The sequence below is a fragment of the Adiantum capillus-veneris genome, chromosome 15 (genome assembly GCF_014529385.1).
Source record: "Adiantum capillus-veneris isolate H3 chromosome 15, ASM1452938v2, whole genome shotgun sequence".
Taxonomy (NCBI): Eukaryota; Viridiplantae; Streptophyta; class Polypodiopsida; order Polypodiales; family Pteridaceae; genus Adiantum; species Adiantum capillus-veneris.
In genome coordinates, this window is record NC_140945.1 from 152,796,382 (window position 1) to 152,823,327 (window position 26,946).

The 26,946-nt window shown below is 41.7% G+C and overlaps 1 protein-coding gene across 3 annotated transcripts in view; it reads left to right on the forward strand.

Moving 5' to 3' along the window:
• The first annotated feature begins 15,912 nt into the window (after window positions 1–15,912).
• The window catches only part of LOC147441700 (uncharacterized), a 94,682-nt gene continuing 83,648 nt past the window's right edge, over window positions 15,913–26,946 (forward strand). The window contains exons 1-4 of one of the 3 annotated variants that reach the window (XM_086483251.1): window positions 15,913–16,270; window positions 16,703–16,934; window positions 19,278–19,361; window positions 19,445–19,614. In XM_086483251.1, the coding sequence (XP_086339377.1) occupies window positions 16,146–16,270; window positions 16,703–16,934; window positions 19,278–19,361; window positions 19,445–19,614 (611 nt within the window). In that variant the 5' untranslated portion in view covers window positions 15,913–16,145. Of the gene's footprint in view, window positions 16,271–16,702; window positions 16,935–17,164; window positions 18,786–19,277; window positions 19,362–19,444; window positions 19,615–26,946 lie in introns of those variants that run through there. The other 2 variants (XM_086483253.1, XM_086483252.1) reach the window with 2 other exon arrangements.

The window sequence follows — 26,946 nt, forward strand, 5'->3', positions numbered from 1 at the left end:
CCTGGAGGGGTCCAATGAGCTTCAAGCATGAGCTACAAGCGGGGGTCGACCCAAGAAATCTAGGGGGTTGCTTAGGGGGTATACTCACCCACACACACTCACAAACACTCTCATTGTGTGCTATGCAAAGTGCAAGAGCTCCCTCTCCTTCTCCAAGCAAGTAGAGGTTGAGAGCCTACACCAACACTCTTGGCTATGGAGTGCAAATCCAACCAAGAGCCATGCTTCAATGCTTAATCTTGCCATCTCCTTCTTCTTCATTACTATGCTATTATGTATGCTAGCAACAAGAGTTATGATAGGTGAGGAACTAATTCTTTCTCCTATGAAATATTTCTTCTTCCTCTTCCCTACCCTCATTCCTTGCTAGCTCTCTCCACCTTCGAAGGTGTTTGAGGTGTTGGGACTGAGGTTTGGGATAGTTAAAGCTTTCTTCAAGTTTATTTTATGCTTGTGATGCATGAAGCTTTCCATCTTCATTGCATTACCTAGGTCACAAGGAACACAAAGATTGTATTGTAATAAGTCTCTCTTAATGGGATAAATCACAATACAAATGCCTATTGGAGGGGGGAACGGCTCCACATAAATCCGGTCCTCAATTGTTGTCATGTTCTCTAAATTCTCTCTCTTGCAAAAGTATTGTTCATGCCAAGTTAACTAATTGCTATGATTATGTTGATATCTTCAATTATGTTCACCCGCTATGCTCACAAAGTCATTTCTCAAAAGTACTCTCATTAATTTCCGCTACTCTCAAGTTAAATAGGCCAATTCCATTACATTGGTATCAGAGTATTTGGTTTCTCTTTTCTTGCTTAAGAAGTGAGGTCCTAAAGTAGCCTATAAATGGTTGATGTTGCTAATTATATTAGGGTAAGTGGAACTAGGATCTATTATCGGTTTTGTTGAGCCCACTATGTGGGGTATGGTGCACACCTCGCGAGCTTTGGACTTAATAATGGAGTATTTTTAGACTCCCCTATGGCTTTACCATTATTGAGCCATAAGAAGTCCGAAAGGAACTAGCCCTCGGCAACTCTGCTATGTTAGACCTACTCCTCTACTCTCTATAATTAACCACTTTGAGTCGTGGGTGTAGATACTTAAGAGCCGATTTTCAAAGGCTAAGAGGAGTGGTAACTAAGGTTTTGAATTGCCAAAGCATACACTAAGTACATACATAAATTTTGTTAACATGGCTGACAATAATCAAGAGAGTAGAATGAACATTGACGCTTTGATTTTGCACATGAAGGTGCTAATGATGATGCTCCCAGATTTGTGAATTATCTCATCACTAGGTTGCAGCAAGCTATGGGCAACCCTGCTTTGCAAGCCGAAGTTACTCAACAACTTCGTGCTTATGGAATTTCCCTTCCTCTCCAAGAGGAGAGAGAGCTTAGGAGGCCTCCTGAAGAGACCCCCAAAAGAAGACTCTCTCCCATTCGAGAGAAGGAATCCAAAGATCAAGAAAGCAATGGAAGTTTAAGTTCCTCTGAAGATGTGGCCCCATGAAGACGGCGGTCTAGACGATCGCCCACTCCTCCCAAGAGGAAAAGATCAACACATAGTCCTTCTCCTCATCATTCTGAAAGGCAAGAGAGGAAACAAAGGAAGAAAAGGGCTACGAAGAGTTCACCCTCTTCTCCTTCTTCTTCACCTTCCTCCTCTTCCGATGAAATTTATGGCTATTCTCCAAGAGAATACAAGAGGGGAGGACATCGCAAATCATTTCCTGCATGGAGAAGGTCACAAAAGCTAAAGAAGTTCAAGGAGGGAGGAAAGAGTATTTCTTTTCTCACCTATGATGGCACCTTTGGTGCTACCAACAAAGTGTTTGCCTTCATCCAGCAATTTGATGCGGCCTTTGGAGATGAGGGCTTCACAGAGTCCTCCAAGCTACGCCATGTAGCTATGCACTTCCAAAAATCAGCTCGTCAATGGTGGGCTAGCCTTCATGGCAATGGTGAAGCCCCAAAGACATGGAAAACTCTACGAGTTTCCATCATGAAGCAATTCCTTGCAAGTGATGCAAAGGACAAAGTTCTTACCAAATGGCGCAGCTTGAAGCTTCTCTCTCATGAGTCTATCCACAAGTACGTAGACAAGTTTTGGGATTTACATCTCAAAGCTACTGTCTTTCAAAAGATAGACTTTGTCGAGCAAAGGCAACAATTTTGTGCGGGACGAATACATCAACTCTCAACAGCATGGTACTATTAGCGAAGTAATCCATCACACCATGGTTACTTCACGCATCAATTTCCATCAAGGGGCTAGATGTAATGTCAAGCCCATGGAAAACAAAGACAAAAATGATGCAAAGGGGAAAACCAATGTTCAAAATACTTCCCAAGTCACTTCCAACAACAATTGGTCCAAGGAGAAGGGACTTTACAAAGGTAAAAACAAACTTTCTCCTGAAGAGGTTGAAGCTTTTCACAAGGACCATAAGTGTTTCAAGTGTGGGGAGCAAGGACATGGCTATCGTTCTTGCCCCAAGAAGAATATTCGCAATGAGACTCCTAGGGCTTGCACCATCGAAGCTCCAAAAGAGGATGCTCATTGCAAAGGATCATCACTTTCCTATGCTTGGGGAAAGGTAAGAGAGCATGATGCCTTCATCTTGTTTGACCCTAGCTCTCCTCTGAACTTCATATCAATGGAGTTAGCCACCAAGTTGGGCATTCAAGCTTTTGAGATGGGAGATATGGTAATGGCTGACGCAGCTTTCAAGGGACAGCAAGCCTCCGTTACTCCCTTGATTGGGAAGTTGAGGCTTCATGTCCAAAGCTATGTCGACAAAGAAGACTTCTTCATCTCTCCTCTCCAACATGAGGATGCTATCCTAGGGGCGCCATGGTTTGATCGTATGGCTGCCAACATGAAGTTCCCTGAAAGGAGAATCTACTTCACCTACAGGGGAAAGAACATGTATATAGATTCTAGTGAGCGTGGTTGCACTATTCCACTTGTAAATCCTCTTGCTTTTGATAAGTCAATGAAGAGCTCAGTTTCTGCGTACATGATTTTTGTCAAAGAGTCTCTAAAAGATAATAATGTTTCATCAAATGTAAATGGTAGGAATCAAGAAGAGTTAGACTTGTCTAATTTTCTAAAAGGATTCCAAGATGTGTTCATCGATGATATCCCTATGGACTTACCTCCAACACGAGGGGATGATGACCATCGCATTGAGCTCCTTCCAGGAAGGTCACCGCCTAACAAACCTCCTTATCAAGTCTCACAAGCTCAAAAAGAGGGGATCATGAGGCAAGTACAGGAATTGGTAGACAAAGGGATGGTGAGGCCTAGTTCCTCTCCCTTTTGTTCTCTAGTCTTTTTAGTGCAAAAGAAAGATGGTACATAATGTATGTGTGTGGACTATCGAGCACTAAACCATATCACTATCAAAAATAGATTTCCCATGCCTTGGGTAGAAGATCTGTTTGATAAGCTACAAGGCTCTACCTACTTCAGTAGGATTGGACCTTAAGAGTGGCTATCATCAAATAAGGATAGTGGATGAAGATATCCTAAAGACCACGTTTTGCACAACATTTGGTCTTTATGAATATCCAGTCATGCCTTTTGGCTTGACTAATGCACCAGCTACGTTCAATCGTCCAATGAAGAAAATTTTTAGACCTTATCGCCAATTCACTGGAGTGTTCTTTGATGATATCATCATCTACTCCAAGTCTTTGGAGGAACTTAAGCAACATCTCCAAGTGATTTTTTCAAGCGTTGAAGGAGAACAAGCTTTTTCTCAACCAAAAGAAAAGCGAATTCTTCCTTCAAGAGATTCAATACCTAGGTCATATTATCTCTCACAATGGTATCCGTATGGATCCATCAAAGTTAGAGGTAATAAAATCATGGCCTAACCTAAGAAATCTACATGAGCTAAGAAGCTTTATCGGTATGTGCGCATACTACAGACGCTTCATAGCAAAATTCTCTCGAGTAGTAGGACCACTACACGACTTAACTAAGAAGAACGTTAAGTATGTATGGACAGCTAAGGAGCAAAATTCTTTTGAAAAGCTCAAAGAGAATCTTACTTCCTAACCAGTCCTCGTGCTTCTGGATCTCTCAAATCCATTTGAGGTCCAATGTGATGCTTGGGGTGATTTCCCGGTGATTGCCTTGGAGCAGTTTTGCTTCAAGAAGGGCATGCCATAGCATATGAGAGTCGAAGGCTCAATACTGATGAACGAGTCTTGGGCATTTATGAGTAAGAGCTTTTAGTTGTTCTACATGCCCTAGACACATGGAAGCACTACCTATTGAGGACTCCATTTATCCTACGAACCGACCACCAAAGTCTCAAGTATTTCATGACGCAAACCAAGCTTTTCGACAAACAAATGAGGTGGGCAAATTTTCTTTCGCAATTTAATTTCCACTATTGCTCAGATAGCTGGTAAGCACAATCAAGTGGCCGATACACTTTCACGAGGACCAAAAGTTAATGTGGTGTCTATAGCTACTCACAATGATCTATCCTCTATGATAGATGAGTATGCTACTGACCCTGACTTTAGAGACATAATGTTAGCCCTTGCTTTGGGGAATAAAGAGGAACCATTCACCTTGCAGGATGGTTATCTTCTCCACGGAAATAGGCTATGTGTTACCCATTCCCTTCGTGAGAAAGTTATGTATGAATCCCATGCTCCTCCATATGTGGGACATAGAGGTATTCAACCTACTCTCCGAGGAGTAGAGACGTACTTCTATTGGCCTACCATGAAAGCGGTATTCAACCTACTCTCCGAGGAGTAGAGACGTACTTCTATTGGCCTACCATGAAAGTGGACATACAAGAGGTATTCAACCTACTCTCCGAGGTATTCAACCTACTCTCCGAGGTATTCAACCTACTCTCCGAGGAGTAGAGATGTACTTCTATTGGCCTACCATGAAAGTGGACATACAAGAGTATGTTTCAAAATGTGTAGTTTGCCAAAAGACCAAGTATGATAGAGGGAAGCAACCTAGATTACTCCAGCCATTGCCTATCCCAAATTCACCATGGGAGAGTATATCCATGGATTTCATCTTTGGATACCCAAGTCTATCCATGGAAATACAGGAATATGGACAATAGTCGACATGTTTAGCAAGCAAGCACATTTTATTCTTGTCAAAAAGACTATTAAGGCACATCAAATGGCAACTCTCTTCATACACAGATTTTCAAGCACCATGGATTACCCACATCCATCGTGTCAGATAGAGATCCTAGAATGACCAGTAATTTCTGGAAAGATCTCTTTGAAAATCTAGGAACAAGATTGACTTTCACTTCGGCCTATCACCCACAAACGGATGGACAAAGTGAGATAGCCAATCTTACGATACTCGATCTACTCAAGACTTATGTACCGAAGTAGATAAACGCTCACAATGGGAAAAGTACTTACCTCTTGTAGAGTATGCCTACAATAATACTGTACATACTTCTACAGGAAAAGCACCTTTTGAGATCATTGAGGGAAGACCTAAAAGTCCCTTGCTACTCAAAGTACATGGGAAGATCTTCGCCGCCGATGAGTATAGCCGTGACCTACAAGAATCTTTTCAAAAGATTAAGGAGGCTATATCCATCTCTCAACAAAGGCAAAAAGTTATTGCTGATAAGCACAGAAGAGCCTTAATGTTCAAAGAAAATGATTGGGTCTTGCTCAAGTTTCCTAAGGCTCGATTAAGGCAAACGACGGGCAAAAATCCTACGGGCCATCAAATGTATTATGCTAAACTAGCAAAAAGATACTATGGTCCTTTCCAAATCTTGAAGCCCATCAATGAGATGGCTTATCAACTCAAGTTACCCAACCATTGGCTCATACACAATGCCTTTCATGTAAGCCTACTTAAGCCCTACAAAGGAGAGCCACCAACTGAACCAATTATTAAAGACCCTCCCGAAGTTGAAGACCAAGAAGAGGTGCTACAACCCGAAGCTATCCTTCGGCGTGAAGACAAGGTACTACAACATGGTAAGATTATCCGATGGTATCTTATTAAGTTCAAAAATTATCCTTTTGAAGATGCTAGATGGATGCAAGGAATACAACTTAAGGATAGTATGAACCTTGTCAATGATTACAATGCTACATTAGAGTAAGCAAATGTACAAATTTCTTTTAAATGACTCATGTTTTTGTCTTATAAGACTAGTCCTCTTTTTAATTGTGCACAAATTTAACTAGTATGCATGCTTAGAATCATGTTTGTGATGACGACGTCTCTCAAACACCAAGTGGAAGTTATCACTCTACTTTGGGAGAATGAAATGGACTAAAGAGCAAACATGCTTGCGGTAGCTATGTCTCCCAAGCACCAAATGGATTAGTCATCCATCTTGGAAAGATGTCGTAGGGTAAAAAGGGATCCTCTACCCGCTAAGTAAAATTGACTAATGGCTAAGGCTTTCTCTTCTACCTCATAGTCGAGGACGACTATGATTTCAAGAGAGAGGTAATGTCATAAAATCTAATATCTAATATCTAACCAACCCAAATGATTTTCTTATATTAAATTGATCACTTAACGTGGGAGAATAAACGGGAACAAGTGTTAAGATATAGACATGTGCTTATAGATCTATCTCAACACGGGGCCAATGGTAAAGGGGCCCAAATAAGAGATGGTCTATCAAAGAGCAAGGCTAATCAATGGAGCATAAGACCTTAGGGTTAGCTTCATTGAAGACCTCCAATAATGTGTGTAAAAGTTCTTTGACCTTAGGTAAGCTAGGGCTGAACTTGAGGTGGGAACCCAACCTAGTTCGAGGTGCTAGTCCTCCTTGTCATGCTTGATGACTGAGGTGCTTGATGATTGAGGTGCTTGAGATGCTTGAGGTGCTTGATGATTGAGATGCTTGAGGTGCTTGACATGCTTGAGATGCTAGGGTTGCAGTTGAGGTGAGAACCCAGCCCAAGCTTAAAGTGCTTAAGGGCCAAGCTTGTGGTGGGAACTGGGCCTATGGATGTGGAGCTTGAGGTGTCAAAAATTCAAATATTCAATCCCTACAAGGAGGGGGCGAGCCCTACATGAGGGGGGATGAGAGAGAACACCCACACACTCACACAAGGCATGCATGGTACAAAGAAAGCAGAAGGGACACTTGTCAAGTTCCTCCTCATGTTGCCCTCATGGTGTGCTTGAAGCCTATTGGTTGGCCACCCAAGGGGTCCAATGATAATTTAGGATATTAAATTGATTTTGCATTTATCAAGTCCTCTCTCTCAAAGGGGAAAGGGGGACACTTGTCCCAAGGCTACCCTTATTGCTTGTAATGCCTCCTGCTTGTGATTGGTTAGGCCTGGAGGGGTCCAATGAGCTTCAAGCATGAGCTACAAGCGGGGGTCGACCCAAGAAATCTAGGGGGTTTCTTAGGGGGTATACTCACCCACACACACTCACAAACACTCTCATTGTGTGCTATGCAAAGTGCAAGAGCTCCCTCTCCTTCTCCAAGCAAGTAGAGGTTGAGAGCCTACACCAACACTCTTGGCTATGGAGTGCAAATCCAACCAAGAGCCATGCTTCAATGCTTAATCTTGCCATCTCCTTCTTCTTCATTACTATGCTATTATGTATGCTAGCAACAAGAGTTATGATAGGTGAGGAACTAATTCTTTCTCCTATGAAATGTTTCTTCTTCCTCTTCCCTACCCTCATTCCTTGCTAGCTCTCTCCACCTTCGAAGGTGTTTGAGGTGTTGGGACTGAGGTTTGGGATAGTTAAAGCTTTCTTCAAGTTTATTTTATGCTTGTGATGCATGAAGCTTTCCATCTTCATTGCATTACCTAGGTCACAAGGAACACAAAGATTGTATTGTAATAAGTCTCTCTTAATGGGATAAATCACAATACAAATGCCTATTGGAGGGGGGAACGGCTCCACATAAATCCGGTCCTCAATTGTTGTCATGTTCTCTAAATTCTCTCTCTTGCAAAAGTATTGTTCATGCCAAGTTAACTAATTGCTATGATTATGTTGATATCTTCAATTATGTTCACCCGCTATGCTCACAAAGTCATTTCTCAAAAGTACTCTCATTAATTTCCGCTACTCTCAAGTTAAATAGGCCAATTACATTACATAGGAAGTCTATGTAACGCAGCCTCACGGTTTTGTCAAGAAAGGACAAGAGGACAAAGTGTGCAGATGTAAGAAGGCCTTGTATGGTTTGAAGCAATCTCCTCGTGCTTGGTATGAGAAAGCTGACACTCATTTGGTCAAATGAGGCTTTCGTAACAGTCCAACAAAAAGCACACTAAATGTCAAGCGTGAAGGCGATGTACTTCTCATTGTTGTTCTTTATGTGGATGATTTGATGATCACTGGCCCCAATGAGGTACATATTGCTGATTTGAATGCTACTTTGAAGATGAAAGATTTGGGGTCGTTGCATCATTACTTGGGCATACAGTTTAAGCAATGTGATGGTGGTATTGCCTTGTGCTAGAAAAGTTATGCAGAGACATTGCTATGTAAGTTTGGACTTGAGGATTGCAAACCTATTGCCACTTCCATGGAAATAGTTTTGAAGTTAAGTCTACGTGATGCTGGTGATCCTGCTGATGTCACTCTTTAGCAAACTACTATTGGCTACCTCATTTATGTATGCAACACGAGGCCGGATATTCACTTTGCAGTCTCATAGGTCAACAGATTTATGCATAGCCCAGGGTCTAAGCATTGGCAAGCTGTCAAGAGGATTTTCCGCTACTTGAGTGGCACTTTACATATTGGCTTGTTTTATCCCAAGGGAGAATCATTGCTGCCAGACTTACATGCTTTTTCAGATTCAGACTGGGCTGGTTGTTTTGACATGCGAGTGTCCACAAGTGGTTTTGGTGTCATGCTTGGAAGTTCATGTATATCATGGTTGAGCAAGAAGCACCTATTGTGGCCACTTTGAGTTGTGAGGCTGAGTACATAGCAGTCTTCACAACTATAGTTTAGTGTGTACGGCTTAGACGCCTTATGGCTAATTTGGGTGTTGGACTGGACACTGCCAACACTATCTACACTAACAGTCATAGCACATTGGCAGTTGCGAGGAACCCAGTTTTTCATGCTCGCAAAGCACATTGAGGTGCATTACCACTATGTCAGGGAGAGGCTCTCTGTAGGAGAGATCATCTTGGCTTATGTGCCAACACACGACAACCTTGCATATCTTTTCACAAAGGCATTCTCTCATGAGAAGTTCGAAGCTTTCCGCAAAGCTTTGGGCTTACTCCCCTTTGTGGACTGATCATGTCGTTAGGGCATGGCACTTCCATTTACTCATGTGCCAGCTCTCATGCACCGTATCACTCCAGGGGGGATTTGTTACCATATACATATGTTCGTGATGTGTGTGAACACAGTTAGGACCGTCGTGGCATTTTTTCCTCTTTAGGAGGTTTTTCCCCCCGTGCATTGTATATACGCCCATCACTCTAGGGCTATCAATCTTTCCATTGCACACTAAGTAATACACTCTCTGTTGTGTGCCTTGAGCTTCCTTCGTCTTCTCCAAGATGTGTGTGTTTCCCTCCTGCAACCCTAATTCCAACAAACTCGCTTGTCAATTAGCATTAAAAATGACCTTCATTAATGCCCACCACATCACATTAAACGGGCACAAATCCTCTTCGATTCAACACAGAAAATAAGGACCTCATTAACACCTCCTTCCACGCACTATCGACAGAGCACACACATGTAGGGTTCACACCAAAAGTGAGAGCACTTTACCTAATAACTTCACCACATGTCGCCCATCGAGTCATTCCATCCCATGGCTAGGAGATGCACCAAATTTTTGACTTTGCACTAAGACCTTCTCTTGCATGTCAACAGTTGAACTCTGAGGAGTGGAACCGTACCGTGGGTGCCACAATGACAAATTTGCATGGGTAAAAGTGTGGGCTCATCCATTTTCATGGGGTGGCTCCCTTGTCAGCCGATGTATCTAGGATCCTTTGAAGATGTCATGGCTCGTCACGAGGCATAATAGGAATTTGTAACTTTTTTATTTTGTCAATATAATATACTCGCCATTGTGAGTTTTGAAAAAACAAGGTGAAAGTTCACTATGGCCTACATAGCTCTATGAGTATTTAATAATAAAAGGTTTCTTTGTGAGAGAAAACAAGAAAGTGACACTAATGTTTGAAAACATTTGTTATCACAATAAAATATTATGTTTCTTGAAAAAGTGTAACAATAAACTATTTAAAGTACAATATATATCAAAAACATAAAAAAAAAAGTTTGAAAAACCACTTGGAAGTATTGTAGCAAATTGAGAAAACAAAGGTGGAAGAGGACAAGAAAGATTGTGTGTGACCCAATATTCAATGGCACTCTTTAAAGAGAGAGGTACACAAATGTCAACACCTCACAACGACATAGAAGAAATATTAAAAAATATTTTTTTGCCACGTGGCACTAATCTGCAAGCTTTATCCAATGCCCATCCAATAGTCCACAATTGCACCAAAAATCCAGTGCTTTACTAAGGACTCCTTATGTAGTCCAAAAAGAAAGAATGATGTCGTCCAAAAAGAAAGAACGATGTCATAGCCTTTTAAACCATAGATAGCTATTCTCTAAAGCCTTGCATTCACTTTTAGCATGTTTTAAATGCCATTCTTTAAAGCCTTGCATTCAGTTTTTGGCATGCTAAAGGCCTTAGTATCCATATGGGTGAAGGTCATTCAATTATAATCGTTTGACATATATCCCTAAAGAAAGCGTTAAAAGTTTTGAAGAGAAAGAAATCATGTCCTTTCAATACTGTTTTCCAAAGCTCATTCATTTTTTTGGCATGCTGAAAAAGTCTTTAAAGAATAAAGGACTAAAAAGTATTCATAGGAATTTGATCCATGATGTGAAAGTATGATTCAATTTTTTTAATATAAATATTATGCTTTGTAAATAGTTCTTTCATTTAAGGACATCACAGAGATTCATTTAATTGAATTGCTTTATTATTTTCTATGCTTATTAAATATATTTTTTTAATGAAAGCATTAAATATTTTTTGTTTTATTTTTTTATTTTTTTGTTCTTTTTCATTTTATTTTGTTTTCAAATGATAATGTGCAATGTGTGTTTTATTTAAGTGGAGCCTTTCCTAATATATAAATTGTTCATGATTATGTATAATGTGTATATAATGAATGATATAATGTATATTTTTATTTTGTTTTGTTTTCATTTTATTTTATTTTCAATTGTTAATGTGCAATGTGCACCTTTTATCTTATTATTTAAGTGGAGCCTTTCCTAATATATAAAAGATTTGTGGTTATGTATGCATAATGGATAATGTAATTTTATATTAAAACACAATAAAAATTTCATGTGATTGTAGGCACTCATTTAAACTTACTTTCCATAAATCTCATCCAGAGCTTGACTTAGCATGCCTTTGTGCCTTCTCACCTTGTTTACATGTTTGAAAAATGCTTTAGAGAACAAAGGATTAAACAATATATTCATAGGAGTTTGATCCTTATGATGTGAGGTATTGATAAAGGGTCCTTTTATTTAAGGACTTCAAAAAATTCATGTCACTAAATTGTTATTTATTTAAATCTATTTTTTCTCATAAGAAAGCAATAAAATATTCTTTTGTTTAATTTTTTATGTATCTTTTTATTTTATTGTTTTTATTACTTATAATTTTTTATAAATTATTATTTTTTAAAATTTTATTATATCTTATGTCTATTCGACCTACCTTTTCCTATAAAAACATTAAAATTTTATTTTTCTTGAATTTGGCAATGGGTCCCTTTAATTATTTTACTTCCTTTTCATTTTATTTTGTTTTAGAATTCCAAGGTGAGCCTTTCAACTTGTTGTTCAAGTGGAGCCCTTCGTAATATATAAGACATTTGTGATTATGTGTGTATAATGGACAATAATATTTCATATTAAAATACAAAAAAATAAAATGTGATTGTAAGCACTCATTCATACCCGCTCCCCATAACTCTCATCCCCTCTGATGATAGGCCTTATTGTTAGTAGGCGGTCGTCATGACTCCACTTGTTTTTTGTGCGATTTGCTATAAACACGGTTTCCTATTCTAAGCATTAAGCACACCACATTTGCTACTTTTCTTGAGATGACACACAATAATAGATGAAAAACTTTAAGAGTAAGAGGAAAGTTCTTTGTGTTCATAAAGGATGATCATTCATGGGCCACCTCTCTCCACCACAAGCATAGTGACATATATTTTAGGATAGAGTCTCTCTCGTTATATTCCTTGTGACTTGTTAGATGGGTCACACATTATTCCTTGTGACTTTTTTTTTTTGGGCAAAACTCACAATTGTGAGTCGATTATATTAGCATAATAAAAAAATTACAAATTCTTGCTATGCTCGTGGTGAGCCATGACAACTTCAAAGGTTTATATATACATCGGCTGATAGGGGAGCCACCCCACAAGACAAGGGATGAGCCCACACCTTTACCCATGCAAATTAGTCATTAAGGTGCCCATGGCCCTGTTCCACTCATCAAAGTTTAACTATTTCACAATGGCAATGATCGCCCCCCCTACTTTCTTGGGTTATCTCTGTGAACTTAGCTATTTTCATGATGTTCTCGAAGATCTGATAGTTCCTTGCCTTCCCAACATGTTTGAAGTAACAAAATCTCACGTTTTGCATTGCGATGAGCAGTGCTTGGCTCAGCTTGAACACCTTCCCTCCCAAGAAGAGATAGTTCTTGAAGAATCCTATTTTATAGGTCATTTGAACCCATTTGCAAAACTTCCCTGTTAGGCCACAAACCATCAGGCATTCCTTGAAAAGTGGAGGGAGATCTTCACTAGCCATTTTGCATTGCGAGCATCTATTTGGGACAATTCCTCTGGTGAGAACCTTCACCACAGTCGGCATGGCTCCCCATAAAACCTTCCATATGAAGACCTTCATTTCATGTAGCCATTGCGGGCTTCATATGTTCTTCATGATAGTATCCCATCTTGAATCCGACCATTGCTTGCCTCACTGCTTATTAAGCGAGGAGAACCAATCCTTCGAATACATAAGTGTGAAGTACACTTCCTTGGTTTGTAGTTTAGGAAATGTCTGATCTTAGGCCACTGCCAAGCTTTCCACTTGAATATGGATTCACAGTTCGGTAGACACCACATGTTAAGCTATTCCAGGGCTTTGCTAATTAGTAATCTTTCAATCCCACTAAGGTTAAGCCGGAGAGCCAATTGGTCCATTCCTTTCCAGCTATAAGTGTTGTAATCACAAAGTTTTCCTAGATGTTTAATACCTTTGTTATTGATCTTTCTGGCAACTTCCCTCCAAAAAGGGGTCAGAAGGATGCTTCCAACATAAGAGAGCTAAGGTGACCAATGAGTTATAAAATTGTGAAAATATCTTGATAGCTCTCTCCGTTCCAAGGACTCTATTTCCCTATTGCATTTTTGAGTGAGATCGCTCGTCAAACCCCCAAGTTTTAGGATGGCCGATCGGCCATCTTTCGAGCATAATTTGGAGTTGTCCATCATAGCCATAATAGCCCAAACTTGGTCTTGCTTTGCAAGTGCTACCACAAACTTGGCACATTGGGCCTCTGCTTGACTGTCAGGGTTAAGAATCATGAGACCGCCTTGCTCCATAGGTCTCGCAATTGTCTCTCCTTCAGCCCATTGCCAAGGTGCGTGAGTCTTTAGTGTTGTTCTTCCATAGGAATCTCTTCGTTGGTTTCAAGAACTCTTTCCAGTCACATTTGGCTAGCTTGAGCAATGGACCATTAAAGGCTATATAAGGGAGAATAAAGGAATTGATTACCTTAACTCTGCTTAGAAAGAGGAGAAGCACATACTCCCCACCTTTGCATCTTGTTCCTTACCTTCTCCATAACCCATAGGAATCTTTGCTTGTGAGTTATATCCATCCCCAAAGGGGCTCCTAGGTGCTGGAAAATCTTCCCTTTTGACACTATCTCCCTTGTCCACATTGACATATCAAATGCGTCATTCTCAGAGAGGGAGATCAATCTTGATTTTTCAATACTACACTTAGACCTTGATGCTAAGGCATATGTTTGCACAATTTTGAGAGCCTTCATGATGACCTAAGGGCACGCTTTGAGGAAAATCAGGGAGTCATCCATTAAAAGCTTAGCGAGAAGTTGGTCGTTGTAAGGTAGAGTTAGCCCTTGAAATCTCCCCTTTAGCAGCATTGTCTTCGAGTAATGTGACCAGAGGATGAGATCCAATGGCAAACATTAGAGGGGCAAGTGGGCAACCCTGTTTTATTGATCTTTTAGAGCCCAAGGACTATAGTTTTCACGATAATTTTAGAGGCTACTGACATCATTGTTATGGGGCACCAATGCTTTAGATGGGAGCAATAGACTTGTTTGGGGATAGGCATAATGAGGCCTCTTTTGGTGCTCAACTCCAAGATTCCATCAACTAGGGCTTGGTTAGCGATTCTCATGAGTGGGAACTTAAGATCATCCCAAGAACTCAGCAGTCAATCCTCGGGGGTTTCACTCTTCAATACCCCCCTATATAACGTGCGTTCGTGGGGTATTAAAAAAACCCATCTTTTAACATGTCTGAATGAATAAAATGATCCCTTATTTAAGAATATTTTCCAAAATTGAATATAATAATCCCTTATTTTAATTTATCTCTGTTAAATTGCCTAAAATTTTTGCATTTTAAAACCCCTCCTTTCGAACGCACGTTATACATTAACATGATTATATAGTGTTAATTTGAGGGTCAGGATTTTGAAGAGCAGGTCCTTAAAAAGATGAGCCCCTGACGAAAGTAACTTCTTAGACCCTTGGGGGCAATGATCTTCTCCTTTGTTTCTTTTAAATTTTTATGTGTAATGGAGGCAGGTGATTTGACACACACTGTGATGTTACCACCTTCAGTTCAAGCCATGGGAGCAACCAATCGGCTTGATGAGAGAAGTAGCAGCAGTCCAACCGAGATTCCGTACCGGCATATTGTAGGTTGGTGTACGTGAACCAGGCGTGCTGCTCCACGAACCTACCTCCCACGTGTATCAACTCCCGTTTCTCACAAAGGCTTAGCCATTTGGATCTTTCAGAACCAGCTAACTTGTTTGATGCACCGGTTCGTCTCCTCTCTTCTCCATCATATTGAAATCTCCCACCAGGAGCCATTCCCCTTCATGGGTCACACATTTTAAGCTCTTAGGACTTGTGTCGTCTTTTTTTTCTTTTTTCGAAATGCTCAATTGAGCTAGATTTTAAGCTCTTATGGCTCGTACCATTCTACCATCCATCATAAATAATCGCAAATATAAATTGTTGATCTTAGGGTGCATACAAACCAACATTCTAGCATCCACCACTAGCCACTTCAAAACACTACAAGGATGCCTGTGCAAGCTGTTCACAGTTATCCTCGTAGTGTTTCGATTTGTCTAGTCATGGAAATTGGTGTAGCTAAGATGGTAGAGCTTTATAACATGCAAAATGCAGCTGAAGGATGGGAGAAAGGAACTCCAAAATAAGCATGTGGTGGGCAATTGGTTTTGGCTTAATTTCCACCCATTTTATGGAAACCTGTGAGTTGAAGCAATCAAAACACTATGCTCCCAGTGACAAAATCAAAATGAAGGCCTACGCAGCAAAGCAAAGATCCGTCACCAAGCCATATGAGCTTGTGGGAAAACCCACAAAATGTTGACAGATACTTTCATCCATATGATGGGGGTATGTCTGATCATGCGTGGTGTTGCCCACCAGAGTCTCTCTCTCTCTCTCTCTCTCTCTCTCTCTCTCTATATATATATATATATATATGTATGTATCTAAAATCGTCCTGGTTTAGTGTCAAAATATTAAAATGTGTGAAAAGTAGCGCTGAATTGAAAAGGATGTTGCGCCATTGTTGCCTTTCGGCAAGAGGACGCGTTGAGCTGAAGGTGGACGCAGGAAGGCGACGTGCACGTGCCACCCTCATACGCACCCAGCAGAGGACGCACTCTCTGCAGGGATTCTCTCATTATGTCATCATTGGAACAACTCCAGCTGAGTTTGCTGCTGCCCACACCCTCAAACGCACACACTTCCTTGTTGAGGCCGCTGCCTTGCAGAACGAGCTATGTGGAATCCTCACGGTCACGCAGCCTACCATGACTGCGAGTCTTGTGGCAGCCCTGCTGCTGCTACCAAGTGGGCGCTGGAGCTTTCCTCCCTTTCTAATGTCGTCATCTCCTGTTGTGCCAAGTATGCCTTCTTTCTCTTGAACATGTGCCCATGTCTCGTACAGCGGCTTATCTGGGTATTTTCTATGTGATATTACGCCGTTTTCAAGATTCAAATCTGCCACAGAGGTTGCATATTACCTGGGACATGTACTTGCTTAGTGCTTAGCATGCACACAAACATGACACACAAGTTTTACAGCATGATCTTTCATCTTGGAGCCAATAGCTGAGAGCACAAATGATGGTGTGCATATGTACGTTGCATGCAGAATTTGGCTGCAACCGGGCATCCTTAACAATTGCATTACTTCTGGTTGAGCTTCATTTAAACTGCAGTAAAGTCAGCTCATACTTGCAATTTAACGGTGTATTGGCATTGTTTTAAATTTCAAGTAAGAAAAATCCAGGAGTTTGAAGGCTTCTGTTTGAGGACTTATTTTTGCTTGCGCAGAGTCCTTGCCACATCTCTTGAAGATTTGCAGAGTGAGCTGCGAAAGAAAGCTTTGGTGTCCTCGAAAGTGGCGCAAAAGAATGGGTTAAGTTTGCTAGAGTACTGCTGCTTTAAGGCCCTTGCTACCCTAACCAAGAATACCAACTTTCTAAAAGACAAGCAATTCAGATACCTGAGCTTCGAGATGATGATTGCATGGGAAGCTCCTGGTTCAGTAGCAATGTGCTTCAAGGTAACTTTATGCCACAACATTTAAGTGTTATGTCTAGGAACTTACATTTGAGCTTATGTTGGACTACATGTTTTGTGTTTGTGTGTGTGTGGACATATGTATATATGTCCCCTTGCATCTATCCTTTTTGATAATTTTCTGTGGCACTACTGTAGGCTGTCATCAATTGGAAGAGTTCAGTGTCTGGCTGTGTTAAAGCCTTTTCTGTACATTAGCATTTTGTTGAGGGTAATTGGACCTTGAGCACTCTCCCTAACGTGTATTAATTCAGATTATACTCATAGACTTGTGTTTCACACTATAAGGAGCAACACTGGAACATTGCAGCTGTTGTGATATGGTGCAGTTAGATGGACTTTCACTGTCATAAACACTTCCTCTTCGGTCAGACAAGTGGTCACTAGTTGGAAAAGTTTTCCAAGCATGATGTCATAGTGAGCATGATGCCAAATTGAAGTTTGACGTAGAGAGCTTGACACCTCCTCTCATTAGCTGCAGATACAGACAGTTGATACACTTGGTACCTCCAGAGATATGCAAGCTATGTGACTTAGAGCCAGATACAGAGCAGCCTTACATATGTCTGTGCCCAGTGTACTATTGAGAATTGGGGATGATTTCATTCTGTTAGAAAGGGCTTTGGCCCTCTGTCAAGGGTGATGGATTGCACCAATGGAAATGCCTTGGTGTATTTTTACTGGATTTCGGAGGCACAAACAGATTATTATGGAGCTCGACACATTCTAGCAGAGGAGCTATCCAAAGGCAGGTGACATATTTCTTCCCAAGCAGCACTGAGCAGCTCTTAATCAGCTCCAGGATAATCCACTTTGCAGCTGATGGGACTCCCTGTATAGAGCCACAGGCACTAATAGATCTCAATGCCCTCGTCCCCTCACAGGTCATGTCACCAACATACCTACCGACGTTGCATCTAGGCCATTATTGAGAGACATAGGGCAGCGCCTATGGGATTCTTACAGTAGTGGTGATTGATTACATTATGTACAGACCCATGAGAGAGAGGAGGAGCTTGATGCCATGGTGCAGCGACCCATGAGAGTTTTTGTGATGGTACTTACTGTGGCTGTCCATGGAGGAGATCGAGCTTTGGGAGGTACGCCACCAGCTAGATCCACTGGTTCACTTATTGCTTACATTGCCACAGAGTGATGATGTGTCAATTTGACCCGACGTGACAGCTGAGCCGCACGTGGCAAACAGGACAGCTTTTCGGCATCAGTTTTTGAAAGGGTTGGCTTGTGAACGTTTGGGGCGCTTGTTTTTAGCAGTTTTTCTTCTGGTCCTCGAAATGTGTTGAAATATGTGCCTTGGGGGTCTGTTTTGGCAACTTGAGTGCATGGTTGCACATCTGTAGAGCGACTCCTCGGCAGTTGTTACTATGTGAATTATTAATACAGAATTCAACTGTTGGCTGAAGTCTATGAGAGGTTATAGGGTGTTGCCAACACTAAACTAAAGTCGACAATGAAGGGCAAAGCAAAGCCGAAAGAGATATTGTCACTGATTTTGACCATTGCAGGGCTGATCTGCAACTATTAACGATTTGGCGTGTAGCCATGAACAGGGTTGAATATATGTTGCAAGTGTTGAATGCATTTGATTTTGCAGGAACCACTTGAGAAGCTGCAGGAGAGTTGCATGAGATATTGCTGCTTATTAAGCTACAGATGCTCGAGCCGTGCAGGGTGTTTAGAAGAAGGGAAACTAGTTGAGCATGCAGGGCGACCCATAGATTGGCAAGGAATTCTGAGAAAGGGGGAAGGCTACTAGTGCCTGGCATCTGTCATAGCATGTAGGGCAGGTGGATGCTCGTATGGCCCGTGCAAGGTAATGGGAGTACATGCATAGCAGGTGTGATGGACCATGCAAAGCAACGAGTCCATGCATAGCAAGTGATGTCCATGCAAGTCAATTGGAGTCCATGCACGACATCTCCACTCATGCATGGCATATGGCAGTTCATGCAATTCATCTGGAGTCCCACGTATGGTAGGTGGTAGTCCATGCAAGCCAACTGGAGTGCATGCATGGGAGGTTGCAGTTCAAGCATGCAAGTACCAGTGACATTTAGATGATATGGCAATGAAGCAATTTTTTGGTCTCATAGGTCTTTTAGGCCTTTTGGAGATGTAAATAAATAAACATTTCACTTAATTTACTCTTCTTAATAAGAATTTTTTTTTAACATGAAATTCATTCTTCCATTTGTTTCTATGAAATTGTAACAGCTGGACAATGGCTTCAAAGTTACCGATTCCAGTCTGGCACTTTTGGATTAGTCCTACATGTATTGATTCACTTCAATTTTACCTTTTCCAGAAACTTCAAAATAGGAGGAATGGTCGAGAAAAGATGGACAAGCATGATACACATCTCTCTTACTCTGCGGTGATTCCATTACTGGTTAGACCATTTATTGATTGCAAAATTTGCATATTATAGCTGTCTTGTCATCATAATTTATCGAGTTAGACCGAGCTATGCAGGTTCACCAGAAGACCACAGTTGGAGAGGAAGCTTTTACACACATTGTTCCAGCAATTTCAGGTGTGGCTGACGTGTTGAGCGCACACTTTCTATTTTATGCATTGGCTTGCCCTACCGGAGGTCGTTTACCATTCCGTATCTATGACAGATATCTGAAAGAAATAGACAAGTGTGTGCTTTTTCTAAACTTTCGTTTCTCCGCTGAATGATACATTTTTATGCTTATATTTTGTGTCACAACAGAATTATGCCAACGTCCAAGTTCAGTTTAAGCCAAAAATCAAATGAATGTTTATTTTTTGGGAAGGTTACTCCTTCAGAAGCCAAAATGGATCTTCTTTATCATATCCTCAGCAAAAATTCAATCGCAGACCAACATTGAAGATACCAACCAAAATATTGAACCAAAACACCTAAACTTTAATACATTTGAGTTGTAAAGCAAAATTTGTAGGCCAAGGTTTTATACGGCGTTTCATGAAACGTCGAAACATTTCAGGAGTTTCAAGATTTCACCCTTGCCAAGACAAATTTCATAGTGACCAGTCTCCAGGCAATTCTAAGCGGACCTGTTTCGGCGTGATTAAATGCCAACTTGTTATTGCTCTAGTTTCACCTGCCCATCACTTTGTACAAGAGGAGGTAGTTATACCAAAACGTGTTCATATGTTTCAGAGCGATCACCTAGTGATTGCTCTGGTTTAGCATGCCAATAACTTTTGTGTAACTGGAGGTTGTTATTGCGAAATGTGTTGTAGTGTTAGTCACTTTCTTAGATAATTTTGGAGAGTGTTTTTCGCTAGTGGTTCATTGCAAGGAGTGCCACTGCAATGTGACCGCTTTTAGAACTGAGAGCCTTTTTATACTCTCAGAAATGGGAATCTGCGCTGCCGGGCATGTATCATGGTTTTTTATTTCTTTGTTCTGTGTCCTTTTTGTCCTCTTTGCATGTGTTGATTTATATTTTTCCAATTGGAATTATCTTGGAGTGTCTTTCATTACTTGTGTGTACCAAGTAATGCTATGCATTTTTTTTTTTTTTTCTAGCTTTCATGCTTTTTCTTTTGGGCTGGTTGAGCTGGATAATATCATGAAGGTGCATGAACTTGTGTTGAGCTTTTCGTTTCGGTCGAATTTTTGCGTAAGCGGAGTTAAGGTTGTCAAGGTTTTCTTCAGCAGTCCATTTGAATTGCCACAGTAGGTTTTTCTATCCAAGGATTTTGTTTGCTGCTCTACCTTTTTCTATTATTTTATCCGAATCTACTTGACATAAATATTTGTTATATGTTGCAGCTTGCTGGTGTATGATGTGTTCTATCAGTATTACTATTACTTCAAAAGTTCAACGACCGCCCTTTTATTATTATCATTATTTTTAATGTTCTATATTAACGTCTCTTAAAGGCCAATCGCCCATGAGTCCACAACAAGGCACAATTGATGATGATATCTTCATTATTATTGTCACAAAAAGGGATGCATATTCCTAACTGGATCCCTAGCTAAAATAGAAAAGGTAAGTCTTCGGAAGACTCTGAAGCTGTAGGCTGCAACCAGCAAGCCGTAGTAATACCTCCTCAACCTAGGATGTTGAAGAAGGGTAAGTCGCTGTGCAGAAATCCTTCGATGGCAAACTGTAGAAATTGCTTAGTACATGATTAACACATCAGTCAATACATCATCATCATCATCATAGAGATAGAGTAGACGAGAATACTCATCGATGTAGAATTCATTGATTCATTGCTCTAAGTGTTACAACACTACAACAATTGGCACAAGGCCTATTCTTTTATAGAATGACACGGCATGATCATTGGATTACAGTCAGTACCCATCAAGAGCATTTTACAGTGCATAGAACCCATTTTCCCTATTTTAGTCATTTTTCACTTATTATTATTAAGTGACTTTGTTGGGAAACTGGGTAGGGAAATTTGGCTAAGGAAATATATAAGAAAATTAGCGCTAGCACTTTCTGGCAGAAGAGGCAGCAGAGACCAAGTCTTTGACAGTGCACCTTCTCAACAAGACCCCGATAGGACAACCTAGCGTTTTTCAGCCAACCAGACCATCTAGCGTTTTCTGCAGCAACTTAGCTAGCGTTTTTCATCAAGATCAGCCCCAACATTTTGCAGATTGCAGATCAGCTTGGCGTAAGCAGTTTCCAGCAGATCAACCCAGCGTTTTTGCAATTGCAGATTGCCATCCGGGTTTTGCAGATTCCCGGTGACAGAACCATCTAGTGCATCAGCGTTTTCAGTTTTCAGTAGTCAGACTCCGCACCGTAGGCCCCAAACCTTGCAGATCTCACCTTCCCGCAACAGATCCTCGCCGCACGGTCAAATCAGCCAGAGTTTGCAGATTCAGCTCTCTATTCGCTGATTTCAGCATCTGCATTTTCAGCGCATCGTCGTCACGTCGTCGTCATCGCCGTCATCACCGACATAGAGTAAGAATTCAGCAGATACAAGATTTGCAGTTTTCAGCCCTTGGTGTTTTCAGTTTTCAGCCCGTCTCGTCGTCGTCATCATCGTCGTCGACATCGTTGGCAAGTCCATTGCATTTACACCATTGTACGAGGATTGTGCAATCAATAGCATAGACCTCTCTCGCCATAGAGAATGGGGCTCTTGTAGGAGGGTTTGACAACTTTCTGGTGTCGTATTCTTCTCTCTCTATCTCTCAGTCTCAACACCTTTATTCACAGTGTTTTATCCACTTTGTTTATGATCATTTGCACTCTCTCACTAAGGAAACGGAAGGCTCTCCAGACTCCCTTCCATAAGTTAAAAGAACCCTTGAGCATAGTTCTTAGCACTCATCTTGAGCAAAGTTCAACATTCACTTCCGCTGCACCTTACAGTGGTATCAGAGCTTTGGCAGTGTTGTGTATCACTCAAGGAAAGAACCACAAGATTTTTTTTTTGCTTCTTGCGGTCGCACGTAACCCAAGTCCTCTTGGGCGTGTCGATTCCTAATCGTGTTTTTGAAGAGTGAAAGGAAACCCAAGAAAGAAGGGCTTCTCCGGCCTCCCCTTGTTTCTCTTTTCACTCATTGAGAGCGGACCGTGCACTTAGCGACCAGCCAATCGATGTGAGGTGGGAAAAAGCAACCATGGTGTGAGCGCAAGGCCGCCAAGGGATGCGCTTGCAAGAAAGAGTAGAGCTCGGGTAAGAGAAGATCCTTCTCTAACACAGATTGCAAGCTAAAGAAGAACCTCAAGAACCTCAAGGACTCAAGAACTTAAGACCCTCAAGACCCTCAAGAACTCAAGAACCACAAGAATCCAAGTTCCTCGTGAACTTAAGAACCCAAGATCTCAGTGTATGGTCATCACCCGAAGCAGAATGGATACTTCGCATGGAGGTGGCGAAGAAGAATTTTCCTTACCAGGAGGTTTTTCCGACCCTCCCCCTCCCCCTCCCCCATCTACGCCAAGGATTGCACCAAATCCTATGGAGGCGTTGGTCAAGACGATGATGGACATGATGATACGACAAGAAGCGCAACGTACCGCCTTGTACCGTGAGCGCGAAGAAAGAACGGCAGCCTTGCAGCGTGAGCATGAGCAAGCGCACTTGGCGGCCAAAGAAAGAATGAAAGCCTTAGAGCGTGAGCAAGCGCTCTTGGCGGCCAAGGAAAGAAAGGCAGAGAATTGGATCGCGAGCGCGAAGAAAGATGGTTAGCCTTGGAGCGTGAACGCGCTTGGCGGACGAAGACAAAATGAGCGGCCTTGGAGTTAGAGCGTGAGGCGCAGAGAGACCAACGCATGCAAGAGTTGGTCCTACAAGTACTCACCTCGAAATCCGAGCCGATCAAAGATGTTGGTAGTTCATCAAGTAGCAGAGACTCGAACTCCAACAATCCTGTCATAGAGAAGATCAGGTTCAGTAAGTATGACGGTAAGATGGATGCTAGTGTTATTCATTCTTGGTTGCATTAATTTAATGCTTATTTTGCAACAACCAAGAAGACAGGAAATAACAAGGTTTTGACGACAGCCATGTACCTCGCCGGTGATGCCATTAATTAATACCACGCATGGCAAGAGACACAATTGGCGGCGCACCTAGAGGAAGCCGACGAAGGTGCGCTGTCGTGCGGCTTTGTGTGCACAAGTTGAAAAACAGAGTTTTGTTTGTATTCGCGAACTTTGACAAAACTATGAACTATGTTAGAATATTTTGTAACAGACTTGGACACTCCAAGTCAAGAATCTACCGCGACAGCACCAAATAACCACTTCAAAATAGTTCACAGTTCACAATTGATTCAACATTGGCTCGGCGGAGTTACCGTGCCTAGAGATATTGGCCCCAAAGACTGGCGCCCCTTTCAGTATTTCTTTTTGTATTAATCTGAGTTCAAAGTACAAGAGTGCGGGTAGGCGCTCACACTTAGACTCTGCGTCCAGATGCTCTGAGTTGTGAGTGGCCTACCCACTTATTTAAAGAGTACAAGGGTTGCCAAAAGCAAAGCCCCAAAAGCTGAAAATCAAAAGCTTTAAAAAATAAAGCAAAAGTTCTTTCTCTCTCTTTCTTTTAATAAAGCAAAGAGGCTTTTCTTCTCTCTCTCTCTCTCTCTCTCTCTCTCTCTCTCTACTAGTACTTTCTTTACTACGAAAATGGTGGAAAAAGCCATTGATAAGATGAAGACAAGAAGAGCATATGATCATGAGGGTTTAGTAGCAGAACATCTAATCCATGCAAGGGATCTACTTTCAGAAGTCCTTGCTCGTCTGTTTAATCGGGTTATGTGTGAAGGATTACCTGAATCTTGGAAATTATCTACTATCGTACCTATTTTCAAGTCAGGGGATCCTATGATACCCGGAAACTACCGTACCATTATGGTGGGTCACACATTGACCCGACTGTACGCATCCATTCTGGAACAAAAATTGAGTGGATGGGAAGAGAATGAGGGCATAAGGGCAACAAGACAAGCTGGATTCAGGAGGGGTTATTCCACTTTAGATCATATTCTACGCTCAGAGCCATTATTGAGGAAGGAAGAGCAAGCGGGAGAAGGATGTATTGTTCCTTTGTGGATTTTTGGAAAGCTTTTGATACAGTACCAAGGGCCAGGTTGATGCGCATAATGCAAGAGTTAGGGGTCCCCAAAGAGATTATCTGGGGGATCATGGCCTTATACGGGTCAGTAATTGGTTATGTACGTACTCCAGAAGGGGATTCCGACATTGTTCATTCCACCATTGGAGTAAAGCAGGGATGCCCACTGTCCCCTACTTTATTTGGTATGTATATAGATGAGGTATCAGATTACATTGATAGAGAGGGTGACAGAGGTGCTCAACTTGTAGGGTCATGGATCCCTCTGTTGTTGTATGCAGATGATATTGTATTGATAGCAGAATTACCGGATGGAATGCAGAGGCAGTTAGATGCATTGCATAAATTCGCGGAGGACAGCGAACTTTCTGTAAATTTGGGTAAAACCAAAGTTATGGTGTTTTAACACCACACCGCAGTGGGTTAGGAGATCGGCACCTACATTTGCATATGGCGAGGATACAGTAGAGTACACAGATGCATACACATACCTTGGTGTGGTATTTACAGGACCGAAGTTTACTCTTCAGAAAGCAGCGGATGCTAGATTGTCCAGAGCCTCTGCGGCCTTGGGAGGGTTGGAGAGGATGTGTTCACAAGTGCAGTTTCAGGAACCACGAACAAAACTTTGGCTCTTTGATACTTTGGTGGCTTCGGCTATACTTTATGGGCTCCAGATTTGGGGACCATCTGTGGATCAGGATAATTGGAAGTCAATGGAGAGACCTTTGGTATCTATGATTTCCCGAATGATTAGAACCAAGGCCTCCGTACCACACGCGATTACCCGAGCGGAACTCGCTGCCCCTCCGATAGAAATTGAAGCTCTTACCAGATCAGTGTCCTTTATGCATGGTTTGTGGGATACAAATAATTGCCGATACACTAGACTGGCCCTCGAATCCTCTCGACAATTAGCAATGAAAGGGGATACATCATGCTGGTATGCGCAACTGTCCTCGTGGTTTTAGAGACACGGGTTTAGTATGGAAAGATTACCCCCCTTCCAATACTCTCTTGAGGCTCCATCACTGGCAATTACACGAACGGAGATTAATAAAATCATCCGTCAGGATCTTATACAGTTGGATACCAAGAGGACATGGGTAGACCCTACACAAGAATTGGGCACGAAGATGGCCGACTACAAAGAAAACTTCCTACAGCTATCTGAAGATGGATTTGTGATTCGCCCGAGCTACATGGATACCCACTTGTCCCATGGTTTGAGATGTGCTATTGGTCAGATTCGTACATCCTCACACCAGCTGGAAATTGAATTTGGCAGATTTAGGGGAATCCCACTTGAGAGCATAATTTGCAAGTTATGCGGAATGGAGCCGGAGACAGAATTATGCCATTGCACCGTATACTATGAGATACGTGGGCGTTTCCATTGCCTATTTAAAGAAGGCTTTGGACCTCTAGATAGAGTCATGCAATACCAGGATCAAAGATGCTTAGGCCTGTACCTACTGGAACTACATCGGCACAGGGATAATCTAATGAGAAGACAAAGAGCACCACAGCCTTCGAGGCAGATCACAGATTTCTTCGGATCGAGAGAAGCAGGAGTGGAAGGAGAAGCAAGAGGCCAGCAGCCAGCACAAAGGAGTACCCACATTCATACCAAAGGCACCCTCATCGACAGGGCGATTGAACTTAGGAAATCGAGACGACCACGACCGAAATGCAGAAGCACACTCCACCGGAGGAGACTACAACAAAGGATTAGAAACATTCTAACCAGACACCCAGAATGCTCCTAAGAAGTTTATTTAATACTTTATATTTAGTTTTTCACATTTATTTTCACACTTTCACACTTAGTACTTTGGTACTAAGGTACCCAGACATGGTAACAGATTCACCACTTTTGTATTAGTTTGGTCTCATAGGTCATTCTGGCCTTTTGAAGACGTTAATATAACATTTCATTTCATTTCATTTCTCTCTCTCTCTCTCTCTCTCTCTCTCTCTCTCTCTCTCTCTCTCTTTCTTGCTTAAACGAAATAAAGCAAAAAGGCTCTCTCTCTTTTCCCATTGCGTGGAAAAGCAATGCCAAAAGCTGAAATAAAAAACAGCCCACGCAAAAGCAAAAGCAATGCCAAAAATCTGCCTTGCTTTCTGCAAATCGTGCTAGTGTCCGTACCATAGGCCACGTGTCAGCCCGCCACGTCAGCAAATCAGGGTTAGGGCCAGGGCAGAATTAGGGTTTTTGATTTTGGGTTAGGGTTTCAACAGAATTAGGGTTTCTGATTTTAGGGTTAGGGTTTCAACAGAATTAGGGTTTCGGGCAGCCACGTCATCACTTTGTGACATACCCCCCTCTTGAAAGCATTGTAATCGCCCTCGATTACGCCTGCAAAACAGACAGAGGCCATAAATTGTCTTAGCAGACACTGACTGTTAGTACCTAGGTACTA